The sequence below is a fragment of the Apaloderma vittatum genome, unplaced genomic scaffold, assembly GCF_000703405.1.
Source record: "Apaloderma vittatum isolate BGI_N311 unplaced genomic scaffold, ASM70340v1 scaffold11, whole genome shotgun sequence".
Classification (NCBI taxonomy): Eukaryota; Metazoa; Chordata; class Aves; order Trogoniformes; family Trogonidae; genus Apaloderma; species Apaloderma vittatum.
In genome coordinates, this window is record NW_009698251.1 from 13,458 (window position 1) to 32,701 (window position 19,244).

The following is a 19,244-nucleotide window of genomic DNA, read 5'->3' on the forward strand; positions in this document are numbered from 1 at the left end:
TTACCATCCTCCTCAACTGAAAACTGGTCTCAGGAGAAGAGGAGGAGGCTAAAAGACAACTCAAAGAGGGGTCAAACCACACCATGTCTCCCTGACACAGCCCTGGTTAGATCAAGTCTGCATGGAGTAGCATCAAGTTGCCTTTGTATTCTTTCAGCTGCTAATAAAGACGAATTGGACTGCTCTCACAAATCTTTTTCAGAGTTAAAATACAACCAGCTCACCACTGCCAACTTCCCCGTTGGCCAGGGAAGTGCTTCAGCTCCACCGAGAGGAGCCACTAGAGAATGAACTAAAAGCAGTCTCATAGGGAGCACTGGTCTATGTTGCCTTCAATGGCCTTCCCAGCTGGTTTCCCACCTCTGACCCTCCACAGAAGACGTTATGCTGACACCGGTCTGACAAAATGCCTATTGCCTCACCTCTTGAAGAAGCACACGTGACACACGTTCCTAGAGGGCCAGCGATACCACCCCTCCAACATTACCAGCACCCTTGACAGCTGAAGTTAAAACTCTGCATAACTCCCCAGACACCCTTTATGAGGCCCCGGGGTTCCTCTGCAGCCTGGCAGGCACTTTGGGCACTCTCGCTTATACGGGACGGGTCACACGCGCGAGCATCGCGCCAGGTCCTGCTGCAGGTGGTCGGGCTGCGCTGCTGCCGCTGCTTAGCAACAGATGTTGCTGCACGTCTGTCGGGAGAGGGTCAGCAAGGCCAGAGATAAAACCAGCAGTGATTTTCCATTGCTCTGTTGCTGGACAGGAACCCTATAGACCTTCTACGGTAATCCAAGTCAGGCTCTAATAAAGGACTCTGTCCGAGAATTAACCAGCGTAAAGTAGAGACTAGATCCAGCCTTTTGACAGCAATCCTTCTAGCTTACAGCTGCGGTCAAGCAAACCATCTTCCAGGATGGAAAAAGAGAAGATTTTCTCCTTCTAAGAATCAGCTATGCGACAGACTCTGGAGAAAAAGGACTGGAAAGCAAAATTTAATTCAAAATTTTCTGCAAAAATAAAGACAAAAGCTCCATATAAGCTCCAGTATGTCACTGAAACTTCAGAGAACTGTAAATATGTAATGAGAACATGATATTCATGGTAATAAGATAATCAAGTTCAAAGCCTCAGCAGTGCACAGAAATGGCAAAAAGGTTTATTTTTAGATACTCAATACTGAAAATTCATGGAGCACAAATCAAATCTGCAATGCATAGGAAGCTATGCTGCTTTGACCCACATAAATTCCCATCCATGTCTGTGCCAATCCACCTTTTCACACTGATGGTCACACAGGATTTCCTTCCCTCTCCAGCTGCTGTGTTTCCACCTAACATTCTCCCCCCGAGAAACATCAGGGTAGACAGCCACAGCTAGAAACACTGCTGTTGGCAGTAGAAAAGTTGCTTACTTTTAAGACCACTCAGTCTCCTGCATGCAATTTTACCAAAAGGGCAGCTCACTAGTTGCTATAGCACTTACTTTAACTGAGATACAGGAGACGTTGCTGGCATAACCGGAATGTCTCAGCTGTGGCTGAACACAGATGCTAAGGGCTGTTAAAAGGGAGCAGAGATGAGCAGGACCTCCCCGCTGTGTTGTGGATCACAGAGCCCAAATAGGTCAGCCTTTCCTTTCTCACACTTCTACTTACAGATGCACAATCCATGGGGCCAACTTGCTCTGCTGCCATGTCTCTGCTCTCTAATCCCTAAAGCTGGGCTTCTCCCTTCTTGTCTGCCTGTTTCAGACAGGGAGTTCTCCTGAGCAGATTCTTTCGTGTCCCCAAACTCTTCCAGCATGCTATCCCCTGACTCTACAACACTTCACACAGGGAAGGAGGGATGGCAGAATTTCTGTAAAGAAAATCTGCCACTGCCACAGAGCACACTCAAAACTTTAACAGCTTTAAAATCTATAGGAGACAAAGACTAAGTTCCTTCAACTTTAAAACAGGCAGCTTAATCAGAAGACAATAATATCAGAATTAAGACTTCCAAAACACATTGCAAAGCTAGCACACAGCTCTCTGCCCTGTTGCACATGATTCTTCCAACAGCGATGATGCAAAGTGCTTTATAAAAAGACCAAGTGTACCAAAAGAGATGCCACTCAGTGATATTTTTGTTGTTACTCAAAAATAGGCTGAAGAAGAATACAAGAAAGACTAAGGAAGACAGAAGAGGACAGGCTAAGTAAGCCAGATCCTCTCCTCTGCGACACTCCTGGCCCATTGCCTTGATGTGGGAGAGTTCCTTGCAGCCCTTGTGAATAAGGGTTCACCTCGCCTCAAACTGCAGACTGGAACCAGCCCAGTTGCAATATGAAGCCACACCAGTGCTCTCAGTTAAAGGGGGAGGCCACCACCCAGCCACTCTTCTCTCCCCTAAGCCCAGCTCCCCATCAGAAGCCAGATTTCTGTAACAACTCCTCAGTCTCTTTAAGAGATGCAGTACGTGTGGCTTTTAAAACGTTCAAAGTAACACTGGAGAAAACAGGCAGGAAAACAGAGCTTAGTAAGTTAAAAGCATAGCCAGTTCCTGAACTCTATCATTCTCACTATCAGTTAAAAATTAGTAAAACGCTTTGCTGACTTAGAAAACGCAGTTTTAATTTCTCCATTCTGTTTGAGGGCAGTAATCAAAGCTGTATGGATGCTGAATATTCACAGAAGGTACACTTTGTCCCTCAAATTTTAGTTTCTGTTAGCAGCCATGGTCTGCCTTTCCAGACCTCCATGGTGTGAGAAAAAGGACTATACAGTGGGTATTAAGCTCAATTTCAGTCCAGTCTTTCTAGCGCTCACATTGCAAACCTGAGTGTACACTTACATTTTCTGTTTATCTATACTGATACTTCTTTCTCACCATCCCCACCTCCTCCAGAGACTCACGCTCCCAGAGAGGAGTGCAAACAGGGCCAGAACTTGTCCTTTGGTAATTCAGAAACATTCTGAGTAGTTCAAGAAAAAAAGAAAGAAAATAACAGATAAGACACTATCAAATCTACAGAAATTAAGAATAAAAGTAGGAAGGGACAACCTGAGCTCACGATGAGAGAGTATATATGTAATAGAAATTATATCTTAAGTATAAGAAGGCACAGCCCAATCCATCCACTTTGGTATTTCCACAATCAAATTAAGGACCCCAATAATCCTGCCATGGAAAAGTTTGTCCTCTGCAAACGTTTAGCTAGGTAAGATCCTAGTCCCAGCTGCTGCCCACATCTCTGTAAAAGGAACATCACCCTGTCTTTGCTGTATGGCAGACATATCAGCAGCAGATACCATGCAAGGCCTCAAAGAGATAACAGGTATATTATAAGCAGTGAGTGTGACATGAAAACCTTTTTTTTTTTTTTTTTTTTTTAGCAAGCTCTCCAGACATCCCACTTGAGGTGTGAAAGGCCTGGAAACTGCTACGACCACTTTGACTGTTTCCATTTCAGCTATCCACAGTGAAGTGATTAAAACGCTGCTCTGCATCTTACTAAGGAAAACCTCAGTGCTCTCACATGGCAATATTTATTCTGCACTCAAAAATACTGTTGCAGTGCCATAGCCAAAATATTTTACTGCACTCACTGCTCCTACACATGCTCCTCTATCTAAGTATAGGACTCAAAGTGGGACTATTTTTGCATGGTAACAGCTGGGCATTAAGAATTCGCAATACTCATATGGTGAGTTCGAGGGGCATTCTCCAACACGAAAAGCATCACAGAATCCAAAAAACGCTTTAGGTCTTTGGTTCCCTTGCGTAGAGTAAACAAGCCTTTTTCACTTTCCATCCCTGCTACATTCAGCCGGAGGAGGTTCATACCAGCACAGCTCCCTCTTTGTGAGGAGTTTGTGAGGAGTAACGTGTTACTACCGCATGATTGGAAGGCCCCGCAATATGGCCAGGTGTCCTGCTTCCACTCTGCTGTGCCGATGCTAACCTCCAGTAGACGAGTGTGGGGTGGTCACACAGGCACATGGCAAGCTGTCACAGTAAGATTCATCAAATCTCACATATATTTTTATCCATCTTTTTTTCACCTCTCCCTTATTCTGAAATTAACAAGTATCCACATGGAAAGCACACAACGCACTCTTCATGGAACCAAACTGGAGAAATACTGAAGGTGTATGAAAGACAATATATCTGCATACTTTTGCATGTACTATGAAATACATCCTGCGCTCTTACAGTCTCATTCTCTCAAAAAAAGGTACAGGAAGACTCATAGATCCAATGAAGCACGCATTGCTTTCACCTCTGCCATCTACATTGCTTACCTTCACTAACTGCATGAGGCTTAATAATGCAACAGGTACAGTTTGTGAATTTTGCACTGTTGGCTGGTCCACGACCTCCACTGGAGGGAAAGAACAACTCCAGCTCCTGAAAACAATTGTAATTGAATACATGTGAGATTGTTCTAGCTGCGTACATCAGCTTTTATCATAAGTAACAACATACAAAGTATCCATAGTCACAGAAAATAAACCTTAATTATACAGTTTTGTGCTACAAATATTTTTTCCCTATAATATTCTCAAAAATACATCTTTCCCTTTCTGGCACCATTGCTACAATAATAAAAACATGATCTGAATATTTCTTGTAATGCCTCATCACTTCTGCAATGCAATCCACTTCTATTCAGGGCTACTGCCACAACCATTTAGCGGAGGTGCTCCCAGTTTTTTGAATTCTCACTCCTTCCTCAGTATCCTTTCCATATATTTTTTTCTTCCCTCTTTTCACATCATCTTTTCTATTATATAGACAAAAGTGTGATGACCATCTATTTCTCAGTATGTTTTCTTCCCACACACAAAACTGACCTGCACCCCATTTGCTTACATTTTTTTCTTTTGCCTTAAACAACTATACTTTGTCTAAAATTGTTGATTTGCTCCTCACGCCTTATTTATCCTATTACTAATTTCTTTATCTTGCTGAATGGAAGTTGATGAGCTCAGTTGTTGTGATTTCTGGTATGAATGTAAAGAAGATCTTTGCCTCAAATCACTTCCTTTCTTCCCACCATCATTATTCAGGTATCATATAGCTGGGGTCTCAGACCATAGTGAGGCGAGCTTGGCAGCCAGGTTTCTTTCCTCTGGGATGTTTTTTTTCCACTGTTTGCTGCCAGCTTCACACTTTTTCCATACCATTTATTCAGACATGCTACAGAGTCTGCCAATTAACATCAGTAAAATGCTCAACACACAGATTCCATTTCAGACCCACTGGTCAAATTCAGTAAGAAAATCATTACATTTCTATTTAAGGGAAATACTACTACCGAATCTATCTGATTTGTTCCTGTGTAACAGCCATTCCCCGGAAACATCTCATTATTTTACTAGCTCTATTCAGATGAACTAGACTTAGCTATCTCCCTGTCTTTAGCTCATGGCACTGATGAATCCTGCAATCCTTACTTGAACAACTATACGATTCAAACTAATGGATCTTTCAACAGAAGAGAAAATAGTTTTTGTTCTTCTCCTAGCAAATAATCAATATTTTAAGTGGGTATATCTGAGACAAAAGGGTTAATTTCTTACATCCTTCTACTGATAAAATACTGCATGCTTCAAAGACCTTGTTCCACTCTGTTAACTAACGTGTACGCTAAACTAAGTAGCCAGGAAAAAGCAGCAAAATATTTATAATACTTAATATTTTGGTTTATCTATTAGAAGTCATAAAAGGAAAGTAACTACAAAATGTAGATGGGCTAGGACAATGAAATGCCAAACTACAACCAAGTGGAGCCTTAGAAAGAAAAATCTTTTTCTTTGCCTTTATTCCTGATCTAAAGAAATTGCAAAATTTGGCCTGCAGAGGGATAACCAGCTTAGAGTATACTAGAGGCATAATTCCACTTGTCATGTACGCCCCTTTCCCCCTCCCCCTAAAAAACCCCACAATCCACTCTTTTACAACTCATTAATTAAATGAAGTTGAGACTTCAGTTTTCTTTCAGAAGAGTTCGTTTAGATCCTTTTATCTTGTATTTCTTTCTTTTCAGCAAAGCTTCGGCAAGGTACAGCCAACTAGTTTCCACGGCAACTGCTATACAGCCATATAATACTAAGCCTTCTAAATTAAAATAGGCACGGGGGTATTAAATTCACAATTTTGGTTGATTTATTGAAGATTGGTATCAGTACAGCCACAAAGACGCACACACCTGCGAAAGCTCAGCCAAATAATCCCACAGTCATAAAAACGATGCTGCTGAATGGGGCCTTCAAACAGCATTTCAAAAAAAAATGAAATGCAAAAAGAAAAACAAACTGAAGCCAAAGCGCATACATTGCTTCTAATCAAAATTTTATGCTAATAGATACTCTTTCCTACACTCTCGGTTCAAAAGCTGGCACAGTTGTCACAGCAGTACACAGGAACAAAGAGAAACTTTCACCCTTATATACAACAACATCTAGCTATTTAACCAGAACTACAAAGACTTTCCTGACTATAATTCTCCTTTATCAGAAAAGATCAATCTCATCCAAACTCTTTCTGACTCCGTACCATCTTCATCAAGTCTGCCAGCAGAAAAAACACTTGAAGTAGAGCAAATGATTTCTTGTCGAAAGCAGAAGCACACGGAGAGGATCCAGCAGCCCCAACACGGTGCACAGAAGCGCGACAAGTGCCTAACCAGCGGAAAACTGTCCACATTTTGCAGTTGGCTCCCTACACCACCCAGCCCCACAGCCAGCCAGAAGAAGAGGTTTAGCAACGCCGCCCTCACCACCAGAATAGAATCTCTACGTGTACCCTCTAGTACACGGTATTTGGCAGCTTATTAGGTACTCCAGGGCAGGTCTCTCTCTAGCTGCACTACTGCAGCTGTTCCAATTTAAACAGAGGAAAGACCAAGATCAAGGAAGCAATAATTGGCAACTTTTCCCCGCTGGTCTAGAGCTAAGATAATACAGCACAATCCTGATCAATCGTAAGGTAAACTTTACTCTCATCATCATTTTTTAGTATATCTGCCCCGCAACAATGCACACAAATAGTCACCTCAATTGTGCAGACATGCTGGTATCACCCAGTCCCAGAGCTACTTTTTAGCACCAAGGAAAGACACACAGCAAACAAAGCAAAAGAGAACCTCAAAGCCAAAGTCTCAAAACATCTCAAAGCCAAGCCCACTGTACTGCCTGTCAAAATACAAAGCCCTACAAAATGGCCTGTTTTCGTAATTATTCATTCTGAAAAATAACAGCAGAGGAAAGTAGGCTGCAGGCAAAGGACTAGCAAGGACTGTGGAAGAAAATGGCTAAGCAAAACACAGGGAGGCACAAAAGGATTTAACTGTTTGATCCCTTTCTTTTTATGACCAACATCAGAGAGCTACAGGTTGATTACACAAACTATGCAAATAACTCAATGTTTGTGATGAATGGAAGACATTAAAAATGACCAGGCATGCTCTCCTGATCAAAGTGCCCAAGGTTCTCCTTTGTGACAGAGATAAACAAGATTTCTGGGTCCAGACAGTTTACTTTTTCCATGCTAGAAAGGATCCACGAAGAATATCCGAAATGGTTCTGAACTCAAGTGGGGGGAAAAAATGAGGAATTCCTGACCCAGCTGTTACCAGATAAAGAAAAAAATAAATCTCAGTCAACAAACAGTCAAAAACTTACTTGAGCAGCTGAAGCAACTGAATCTGGGCCATGAGCTGCATTTCTTAGGCCATCATGTCCAAAGTTGGCTCTAATGCTGTCTGGTGCGTCAGGCTGAGCCACTGCAGAATTTGCTGGCCCCAGTAATGTTTTCCATTTACAAACTGCATCATCTCCTAAGATTTCCATAGCAACAATGGGACCACTCGTTATAAAATGGAGAAGCTCACTGCAAAATGGAAATGGCACATGGTGATCCACACTGCAGATTAAAACCAACAAAAACATACGACCCAGTGCAGATGCTCAGAACTCAACTCGGCAAGGCCTCAAGCAACCTGATCTAACTTTGAAGTTGGCTCTGCTTTGAGGAGGAGGTTGTACAGACATTCCCTTCTTATTATGGTTGTAGAAAGAGAAGCAGATAATACAAACTCACTCAAACCACAGCGTATGTTAGACTTCAAAAGGAGTTTTAGAAGATCAGTACCGACAAAGAGACCCTGCTAACCATTTGTCTGACAGGAACGGTTCCTAAGTGTGTGTCTTTTGCACAGGAGGATGTCAGTACTCTTACACATGACCTGTGTGTGCTCCCCACTGACACAAGCTCAGCACTGCTGTCAGAATGGATTGCTCTGCTGCCCTGTGGATCTCTCCTGTGGATTTTGGCCAGAAAAAATCCAAAGTGGGAGAGAAGGGAGAATACGATTAGGATAGTTTGTAGGAGAGAGGAGACTTAACCACAAGGCGACCACATCCTGGCATAAGCAGAATTCAACTGATTTTAATGGGATGGATCTGAGCAAGGGAAGAGATTGTTGGAAGCAGCCTGCCCCCTGTCCTGACCACTTCACTCACATGGAAAATAAACCCCCAAATTGGAAACCCAAACCTTCTATTAAAAAACTAACCAGAACATTATAACTATAATTCTATATCTTTGTAAAACATGTAATACCAACAAGTCTGCCTTTTCACTATGCAGGCTAGAGAGACTCAACAAAGGAGAAAGCTGACTCGATGATTTTTGTACTACTATCTTAAAAAAAGAGCTTTACACAATTACAACTGTGGATGTGCAGGCTTCTCCAACCATCTTCTTCCTAATGATCATTTACACAATGACCAGTGGGTTCAAAAAGAAGAGAAATCCTACTAGTTCTTTGCTAAACAAATTGTATTAAACCCATGAAAAGTTAAATAAACATAAAGAAACTACACAGGGAAAAGCTATTGGAAGTCCATTACTCTTGGTCAGAAACTGTTCAGGATACGGTTAAACAGCTTACACATACATACACACAAGAAAAAAACATTTTCTACAACACCGCATACTGTGCAGACTAATCTTGAATATGAAATACATTTAAAAACTAAATTCCTTAATAGGAAAACATTTTTTTTCCAAACAAGTAAAATTGCTGGTTTTCCCTACTATTCACTAGACTTACATTGACTAGTGAACTTGCAAACTAAATATGAATTTAAAGACAAGTTATACAATGCTAAATTTGAGTCAGAGATTTTACACTTCACAGCCATGAAGATTCCTGTCCTGTTTGATTTGCAATGTTTTATAACTATTTGTTTCTAAACCAGAGAAAAATCCTACACAGAAGATGTAGCCAATATGACTGCAGGATGCGAGATGGGCACATCACAGCGAACAAAGGCTACAGTTCCTCAGATAATTACCATTAGTGTAGATAGACATCTCTGAAACAGCACTAGAGGCAAAATTCTTGCTTTTTTATCAACATATCCAAACAGGCTCACTCAGCAAAGAAAAGGCAATTCTGAATCTTCCTCTGGTCTCCAACATGGTGAAACATACCCTGGGGCCATGTCTCCACGAAGGGTGAAGGGCTTGAGCTTGGACCCGCAATAAAACAGTTGCTGTTGCAGGAGAGCAGCTGGCAGACCCTAACACTCAAGTACTTCATGACAGGACTGCAGCCAGATCTTTTGACCATGTCAGTGCAAACACAGATTCCAACATGGGTGAAAAACACAAGGCAGAGTGGCATCTTCTTCCTAAAAGAGGCAGACTACCAAACCCAGAGCGGCGGATAAGGAACGTGTTTGTTGGCACTTAGAGGCAAAGTAGAAACAACACAGTCTTTGAGTCATGAGCATCGGCCTGGTCAGTTATGGAAAGACTTGGTTTTTCATGTTAGATGGAGCAGTCTGGCATCAAGGAAGTCAAGTACCAAGGGTAGCAGCACAGTAAACAATAGTCCCATGCACTATCCTTTCAGTTACTTACGATCCAGGGTACCTGCTACCAAATAAATTATCTCGACTAAGTGTTCTCCCCTTATTCTCATTGCCTGCAAGCTCCACCCTGACCCTGAAGATGTTCCTTCCCTTGGCTTTGAAGTTTAGCCTTGCTAGGAGCATTTTAACTTCTGAGAGACCAAAGACATTCCCCTGATATCATCAGGCTGTAAAAAAGTGTGAGTTAAAGCCCTGAATAAGTGAAATAAAGATCTGCCCCTGAAGGAATATGAACAGGGTGCATACTCTCCAGAGGGCTCAACTCAGCTAAGACAAGTTCTGATTTTCCCATGGTCCTGCAGTACCAGACATGGTAAATGAATCCCGCACATTCAATAAATAAGTTTAATACATGTCAAGTTGAAATTGATATACCTACTTAAAAAAAGGTTTTGATTGATGGTCTACATATAAATCAGCTGCTTCTTTTCTGGAAGAGTAAAAAGACATAGATATGGATAAACAAACACACGCATACATATTTATATATAAATCCCCCTGAAAACCACAAACTATCATTCATCAACATGTTTCTGCAGGTAATGTCTTCCCAAGCTGGACATCTTGTGGGGTGTTCATGCGCAACAACAGAAACCACGTCCAACTTTCTGTTATGTTTTATACAGCTACAAACCATTCACTGTTGTTTTCACCTTTCATTTCAGTTTGAGTGTGCATGTTGGTTAAAGAAGTTTGGTTTTAAAGCACAAATAAACAATTTATCTGCTTCAATTGAACTTATTGCCTTATCAAGGCTAGAGTTTGATTACACTGGTGCACAACAGAATACTGGATAACTTGGTTTCTATTCAGTATCCTCAAATGTTACAAGTCACATAGGGAGCATAACACCCTCCAGACTAAAACTTGCCTTCTCCCACACTTTTCTACTTGAAAACTCAGTTTAGTCTTGCACTTCCCCTCAGGGAAAACAGCAGTTACTACACTCTGCTTTCTCCCAAAGCAATGGGGTTTCTGTAGACATGGTAGACATAATGCTTAGGGATATGGTTTAGTCGAGGACTTGTCAATGTTAGGTTAATGATTGGCCTTGATCTTAAAGGTCTTTTGCAATCTGCGCAACACTGTGAATCTGTGATTCTGTGAGATTCTTTGAGGAGGGGGCTCCTTACATTGCCAGGCAAATTAAGGCTGCCAGGCATACACAGTATGTTTACCACAGCTGTTACCGAGCCTGTATGCAGGTACTGGAAGCAAAAAGATACCCTCTGCAGACAGGGTGGTGGCCCTTTCCAAGCTCTGCATTGCCACAGCCACGCTGCTGGCAGCCTTGGGGCTCAGCTACCCAACTATACGAATTTCAGGGACCACAGTACAAACCCACCATCCATCCACCTCTGGGGGCATAACGTTCCGTGGCTTTTTGGCCCACCACATCTTGCAGCTAACCAATCTACTCTTTTCCCTTATTTTTTCTCCAGCTGTTTCTCATGTGTTTTTCCTCGAGCTGCTTCTCACGCTTAATTCTTGCTTACTGCACTGCTTTTTCTGCTCAGCAACAGCTAGAAAAATCCATGGAGGTTTTCAAGTTAATTTGCAGCTTTGAAATTCCAGTTCAGAAGTGCAGGCTTAGTCTTGCTCCAAATCTGGGAGTTGGTGGAAAAGAACTAGTTCTCTGGGAAGATTGACAGGTGAAAGGAAGGAATATTGCTCAGTTCTGCTTTGGGTGCAAAGTTCATAATCAAAGCAGGGCTACAGGGAGACTAAAAAATCCCCACTTGGAAAATTGTTTTTACCTGCAGAAACAGTCTTCTGAGTTTTTCTGGTCTCCATTATCTTGCCCACTTTGAGCAGCTCTCTTTACTGAAAAAAATCACCTGCATGTTTTTCAAATAACAGATTCCAAATAACAGTGTGAACAAAGGATCAGTTCTGTCGTCTGCAATGGAACTTCTTACATCTCTCTCCCATTTAGAGTCCAGCCTTAAGCCCAATATTGCTAGAGGGAAGAAATAACCTCAAGCAGAACCTAAGAAGAATTTAATTTTCATAATCTTCACAAATATTTGAACAGTTACAGCTTTCTCTAGCTTTTTTATCAAAATGGCCAGCTGCTCATTGAAACTGAATAATTCCTGGTGTGTTGCTTTCAATTCAGTGTAATTCAAAATTCTAAAGATTTTCATTGACCAAACAGCTAATATGTTTTCCTTCCATTTCATAACTAGGGCAGAGACATGATTTTAAAATTATGCTAGTCACAGCAACTCTTGCAATCTCAGGCTTCAAACCTACACTCTGCAAAGAGCCTGAAGGTTTTGCTTACAATTCACTATTTCACCAGAAAATCCTATTCTGAAACTAACTCACCAAACAATTTTGGAAAGCAAATATGAAAAAGGTACGCAAGATTAAGCATTATCATTTCTGAACGCAAAGAAATATTTGGGGGATATATTTCTGAAAGAATGACCTCTGCTACTCAGTTAAGAATTCCTACAGCAATAAACATAAACTGCAGTTGTGCTGTATAACTTAGATCCTTTTCCATTTCAACTCCCTCGTTCATTTTCTGCTTTTAAAGATTGGAAAACAGTGTTCATCTGGGAACAATACACAGAACTGACATATGATTAAATGAACAGACTAGAGAGCTGACCTAACAAAGCAGGTGCCTGCCCTCACTATTATGTTTTGGTTACAATTTTTACGGAAGGTATCAATCTACTTAACAGTGATTGCTGGACAAATGTCAGTAATAATCCCTTTAAAGAAAGTGGCAGATGATGCTGCGAGTTTGAACAAGCACGCCCACAGAGATCTAAGGGTAGATGACTTTGGCAAAGCCATAGTTCTATCATTTTAAAATGGCACAGTCCCAAGAAACAGAGTATATAGTATGCAGAGAAAACCACAAATGCTCTAGACATTTTTTTAAATATATCTAGTATCACAGCTCAATCTTGTATAATTGAAGATAATCATTAATAAACACAAGACAAGCAGAATTTTTTTAGGTAGCTATAGGCAAGGAAAGTTCCAAGTCTCAAAGCTCCTCCAGAGGAGGGCCATGAAGATGATCACAGGGCTGGAGCACCTCCCCTGTGAGGACAGACTGAGAGAGTTGGGGTTGTTCAGCCTGGAGAAGTCTCCAGGGAGATCTTAGAGTGGCCTTTCAGTACCTGAAGGGAGCTACAGGAAAGCTGGGGAGGGACTCTTCATCAGGGAGTGCAGTGATAGGACGAGGGGTAATGGTTTCAAACTGAAAGAGGGCAGATTTAGATTAGCTTTTAGGAAGAAATTATTTTCTGTGAAGGTGCTGAGACACTGGCACAGGTTGCCCAGAGGAGCTGTGGATGCCCCTCCCTGGCAGTGTTCAAGGCCAGGCTGGATGGGGCTTGGAGCAACCTGGTCTGGTGGGAGGTGTCCCTGCCTATTGCAGGGGGTTGGAACCAGGTGATCTTTAAGGTCCCTTCCAACCCAACCGTTCTATGATTCCCTTCAGTGCAAGTCAATTCCAAAGCACTTGACTTCGTCCAACAGTTCTCCAAGGTCTCAGATACACACAGAAATAAAGAACCACCCAACACAAAACTTCAGGGTCAAATCTCTCAGTAGTGGAAAAATTGTTCCTGGCCTCACACAGATATTACAGGAACACATGAAAATAGTATTACATAAGACAGAGAGCTTTTCTTTTCAAAGACACTTTGTATGTCAACAGGTTTGGTAAAGCAGCAAGGAAGAAATAGCACAGTAACTTTGCGGAAGTCTAGGATAAATTATGTTTTCTTTTCTCAAAATAGCAATGAAGAAATAGCACAGTAACTTTGGGGAAGTCTAGGATAAATTATGTTTTCTTTTCTATGCAGCATGCCTTTTTTTAAATCTTGTGGCTCAACAAGACAAGTGGAGAATAGTGAAGGACGGGGGGGATTAGGAAGATGCAAGAGTAAAATCTGTCCAACCTTGCAGCAATATCAGAAGATCACCTGCTTTGCCTGGGACTTCCAGGCATTAAAAAACAAACAAGCTTGGGTTCTGAGAGCACAAATTATAACAATGGATTCATTGAGAGCGAACAAACCAACTATTTTAAAGATGCTTTTATAATCAGCAATATGGTTTATATCAGGAAGTTATGAGATTAGGACATACAGGCACGTCAGCAGTAAACACTGCTGAATTGCTAAAGCTATAGTAGTCACCTTGGATTCATACAAAGACCTTACTCATTTAATCACCCATAATCGTTTGCACAGAACTTTTTAGCTTAATCCTCCACATCCTTTCAGAAACCTACATGCTTATGAAACTGATGACTCTTCCCTCTGTTACTCACCGGAATGGATTTGATGTGTAGAACAAAACAGGATAACTTCAGAGAATGTTCTTAACTGCAAAAATAATATTGAGATACAATAGACCTAACCTTAAAAAGTCCTTACCTTGAAAGTACCATCATTTTGGCCTTAGTTATTGTAAATCCTGCATTAATGATGATATCAATCAATTCTCCAATCCTAGGCAATGCATCAGGTTTAATCAAAGCCAGCGTTCTGGGAGAAAAAAAACAAACAACAAACAAGTAGAGAGACACAGCCAACATTATTTTCCTTAGAGGGTCTCGTGTGCATGTTAAGTTTATATTCAGACAAAAATACAGCCAACATTATTTTCCTTAGAGGATCTGGTGTGCATGTTAAGTTTATATTCAGACAAAAAAAAAAAATCACATCAAAGAGAGAAATTCTGCTACAGTCAAACATCCTAGTCCCACCGTCTCATCAATTTCCATGCTGTTCTTGAACGCATTATTCTGATAAGAACAAGCTTTGCACATTACAATTTCCTCGGCTTTCTAACCCAAGTCAGCCCACAGTGTTTCACCAGCAGTCATTATTTACTGCCTTCTCCCTTCACTCTCAGAGTAAATAACTTGACCACTTCTTCCTTAGTGACTGTATATTTCTATAGCTCCTCATTCACAGCTCTGGGCTGGAACACCTGATTTGCTAATGTCTCCCTATGCTTGCTCAGGTCCCTGTTTTCCTAACGTTAATCATTACAAAAATGAAACTGTTACAATTCCCTATTTAAAAATACCACTCAAACATGTGCTTCTTAGATAAAACTCAAAGTGGAATGATTGTTTTATTATTATTTTTAACATATTTGGAGGCCTCCGTGAGATGGAGGTCCTATTGTGCTTGGTGCAGTACACACACTTCGTGGTATACAATTTGCACGTCAAATAGCTGATGCTGTTAACAGACACAATAGAAGGTTGGCAGAGGAGATACTACGTCTCTTACAGTGACTGACAGCTATATTCTAAGGAAGATCAATCCAAAAATCTCCATTCTCTCCCCCACATCTTTGTTTCCAAGTACATCCTGTCTTCCTGATAATTATCTTTTTATACCGTATATCCTCAAGGCCAGGACTGTTTTATTAGTGTCCTTTGCTTAGCACCAAGTACACCATCAGCACTAAACATATTATTAATCAAAAATAACAAGCACAAAAAGAAGGTCTGCAAAATGGCATTTTCTATTTGCATTCATCTTGCAGTGAGTCAGCTTCAAATGTGTTCAGCTTACAAATCAACAGATTTATTCAACCCTGTAGCTCAGAAACTCCATATCTCTGACAATGCTAAAGAGGTCTTTCCACCTTTTACACTATTTACAATAACGAAGGCTACCTAAGATAGAATTTTTTATTGCACTACTTCCCAAAACAAAAGGCAAATAATTGGAAATTTCTCATTTTATACATTAGCATAGCACAGAAAGCAGTCCTGAGGTTAGCAGCAATATATTCCAGCCAGGGTAAATATGTTGAGGTTACAGGAGATGGATGAACTTCTACTACATTTACTTTGAACCTTAAGTGACTCCTGATTGACAGATGCTTTGAGAACAGGCAATCTATTTCACCACAAGGAAGGGAGGTGTCATGACCAGTAAATATAAAGAGGGAAGATTTGAACATACGTAACATTTCATCTGAAACTAAGGGAGAGGCATAGATGACCTTCAAACCTCAAAAACAGATTTCGTCAAACATCGGGAGGCTCATATACACAGATCAGCTTAGGCCCGGATCTGTTGTGAAATATGACAGGCCCAGCTCTGTTGGGAGATACGACACAAAAAGACTGACGGAATAAGGGTGCAGCCAGAAACTGCAAAAGAGTAGTCAACCCAGCCCAGGCTTCAGTGCACTGCAGTGCAAACTGCAGTTGGTTCAGCCCTGTCTTCAGATAGGGATTGTTTAGTCTGGAGAACAGGATGCTGAGAGGAGACCTCATTGCTCTCTACAACTACCTGAAAGGAGGTTGTAGGGAGGTGGGTGTTGGTCTCTTCTCTCAAGTTACTAACGATAGGACAAGAGGAAATGGCCTCAGGTTGCACCAGGGGAGGTTTACATTAGATATTAGGAAAAATTTCTTCACAGAGAGTGGTGAGGCATTGGAGCAGGCTGCACAGGCAAGTGGTGGAGTCATCATCCCTGGAAGCGTTCCAAAAACATGTAGACGTGGCACTTCAGGACATGGTTTAGTGGTCATGGCAGTGTTGGGCAGACAGTTGGACTAGGTGATCTTAGAGGTCTTTTCCAATCGTTCTGATTCTACGATCAGGAAGAGCTGACCTCTGGCCAACAGTCAACACAGTTTGCCAGGATACTCTGGCGCAGTTTGTGGCTTGTAACCTGCTCCCCTCTTCCCCAAGGACTTCACAGCTCCACCTCATTTTGTGATATTATTTATCACATGACAGGGTATGCCGCGTGCATTGAGACACATGAAGGGAGCAGCCGTGTGCTTGACCGATGACACATACCCACCAGGGTCACACAATGCCTGATCTGCGTCCTGGCATAAGAGGTTTTTGACTCTGTTATTTACCATGGACAGTAAGGATCAAGCCACTGGAACAAGACTTCCAGTGCCATTTGCGCTTCTTTGAGGAATACTTTTTTGAATCTACATTTTCACAGGCTATTTGAGATGGACTGCTAATGCTAGACTTCCTTGAGGAATACTTTTTTGAATCTACATTTTTACAGGCTATTTGAGATGGACTGCTAATGCTAGAAATAAATTGCTCCTCGCTTTTCTAATTTTGACCTTTCTGGTAAAACTGCAGTTCCTACCAATATGTACTGAAATATTTCACTACAAAGCAATTTACCTAGAAGACATTAACACAAATTGCAATGAGCAATTCTAATTTCTCTAACACTGATATACAAACTGAAACATTTCAGTGTGAGCTTCTCAGAGGTATGCTGGAAAAGTAAAGTATAAGTCAGGATGCTGTAGACTGTTTCTGAGATTGGATTTTGATTCATGTGCCCTATTTTTAGTTTTAATTAGGAATATGTGTCTTGTGGTTTGACATGATGCAGTCTGCAAAGTACATTTTGAAACCGTTTTATGTCTAGGAACAAAGGAGAAGGAATGAAAATTAAGCTCATTTGCTTACATTTTCAGAGGGACTGTACAACAGTACTGCAATGAGTACTGAAACAAGAGAGGATGGGAACTGATCAAAGGAATGGTGCACAAAGCATGCTCTGGCTATGCTCTTGAGATCTACTTATTTCTAATAATAGGACTGTTACATGCACAGTAGCTTATGTCTTGTAGGGGAAGAAACACTGATTATGTCAATGACTAATAGCATAAGAATACCATATCCCAGTTAAAAAAGAATTCAAGTATTTCTGGTGGAGACACAAGCTTCCTAACACCATTGTCAAACCCAGAGATATCAACTGACTCTAAGTATAGTCTACTTAGACAGGACACACTAGTCAGATAGATTTTTACCTCAGGTTGCAACCACTTAGGACCACAAGTGAAAAGCTACAGAAACAGAAATCCCTGTCCCACACCAGTGGCCCCATACATGGCATGCTGTAAGTAAGCACATGCTTACTTCACTATTTCAGTCGCTGTTTACGATGGTTTCCTTATGACACACTGGGAGGGGAGTGAGGAAGAAGAATGCTCAAATACTGCTGTATTTAAAAATTGACCCAAGACTTAAGAAAGGGAGGTATAGAAATTGAAACTCCATAGAACCATCTTAATTTTAGTCTAATTCTATAAAAGGCTTGTACAAATCTAACCTCTTTTTACACACCTGTTTTGTACTTCATGTACCTAGAAATGCATTCACTTACTTTACCGACAAAGGTCCCTAATTAAATATTCAAGATTTTTTTATATACATTCACAGAATCATAGAAGGGCCTAGGCTGGAAGGGACCTTAGAGATCATTTAATCCAACCTCCCTGTCATGGGCAGGGACGCCTCTCAACTAGATCAGGCAACACATGGGGGCCGAACGGGGTTCCTCAGTGTTCCTCAAAGGCTTCTGCTGAGCTTGTCTGCACACATATTCTGTATTTCTAAAGTCAAACTAAACTGCCGACAGTCCTGTACAGCACAAAGGCAGCAAAGAGACGGGGAAACATTCTTCCTCATGCAACATTCTTAAAATTATTAACTGAGTTCCAACTACAGATTATTTTAGGAATTGTTGCATGTTGCACAAATCTTACTACATTTCTTTAACTAATAACTGATGTAAAACCTGCTAGGAGGAGGTCTAAAAGACAAATGCAACTGTTTTGCCCAAGGACTCTTTTAATATGACCCTGTTTATCCAGTGAAAGCTTCTGTGAAGTAACTGGGTTTTGAGGATCCTTTGCCTGTGTAAGACACCTTTCACTATGTTCCTTTGGGCTATTCTGAATATGTAACACCACTCACATATCTATGTTATCTTTCAGCCAACATTCCTAAAACGTTTTCCAAACAGTTGACATGTCATAAATTCTCTTCCTTCCTTTTGTAGAGCGGTACAAAAATTCGCCCCCTCCTAGGACCACTTCATTGACATAACTATAGTGTTGCTGTATAGATGGCGACAATCCTTACAAAGAAGAAAACATCATTTGACCAAAAGCTGCCTTTCCTCGGTATAACTACCTCAGCACCAGGGCCTACACTAGTTTAGGTAGAGTAGGAAATACACAACTATAAAAGCTATATTGATACAAAACCCATAAACAAGACTGATGCAATCTACTCAGGGCTCCACAGAGGCACAGAGAGAGTAGCTACACACACAGTTGTCATCTGGTGTTCTCCACCTCCTTTGCTACTCTTCTACCATGTCTAGCCCCAGCTTGGAGAAAAAGTACCAGGAGTCCTTCTGGAAATGTTTTATGGCAGTCATTTCCAACGCAATAGTTTTGTGGAGTTAAGAAAAAAATGTGTGTTAAAACTCACAGCCCTTTCTGTATGCTTGGTTATGTACAACTCTACAAAAAGAAT

The 19,244-nt window shown here is 41.1% G+C and overlaps 1 protein-coding gene across 1 annotated transcript in view; it reads right to left on the minus strand.

The window, feature by feature from the left end:
• The window catches only part of NME7 (NME/NM23 family member 7), a gene marked incomplete at both ends in the record, with an annotated part of 36,335 nt that overhangs the window by 11,934 nt on the left and 5,157 nt on the right, over window positions 1-19,244 (minus strand). The window contains 4 exons of the mRNA XM_009877917.1: window positions 4,285-4,390; window positions 7,669-7,876; window positions 10,307-10,357; window positions 14,337-14,447. Of these exons, the coding sequence (XP_009876219.1) occupies window positions 4,285-4,390; window positions 7,669-7,876; window positions 10,307-10,357; window positions 14,337-14,447 (476 nt within the window). The remainder of the gene's footprint in view (window positions 1-4,284; window positions 4,391-7,668; window positions 7,877-10,306; window positions 10,358-14,336; window positions 14,448-19,244) is intronic.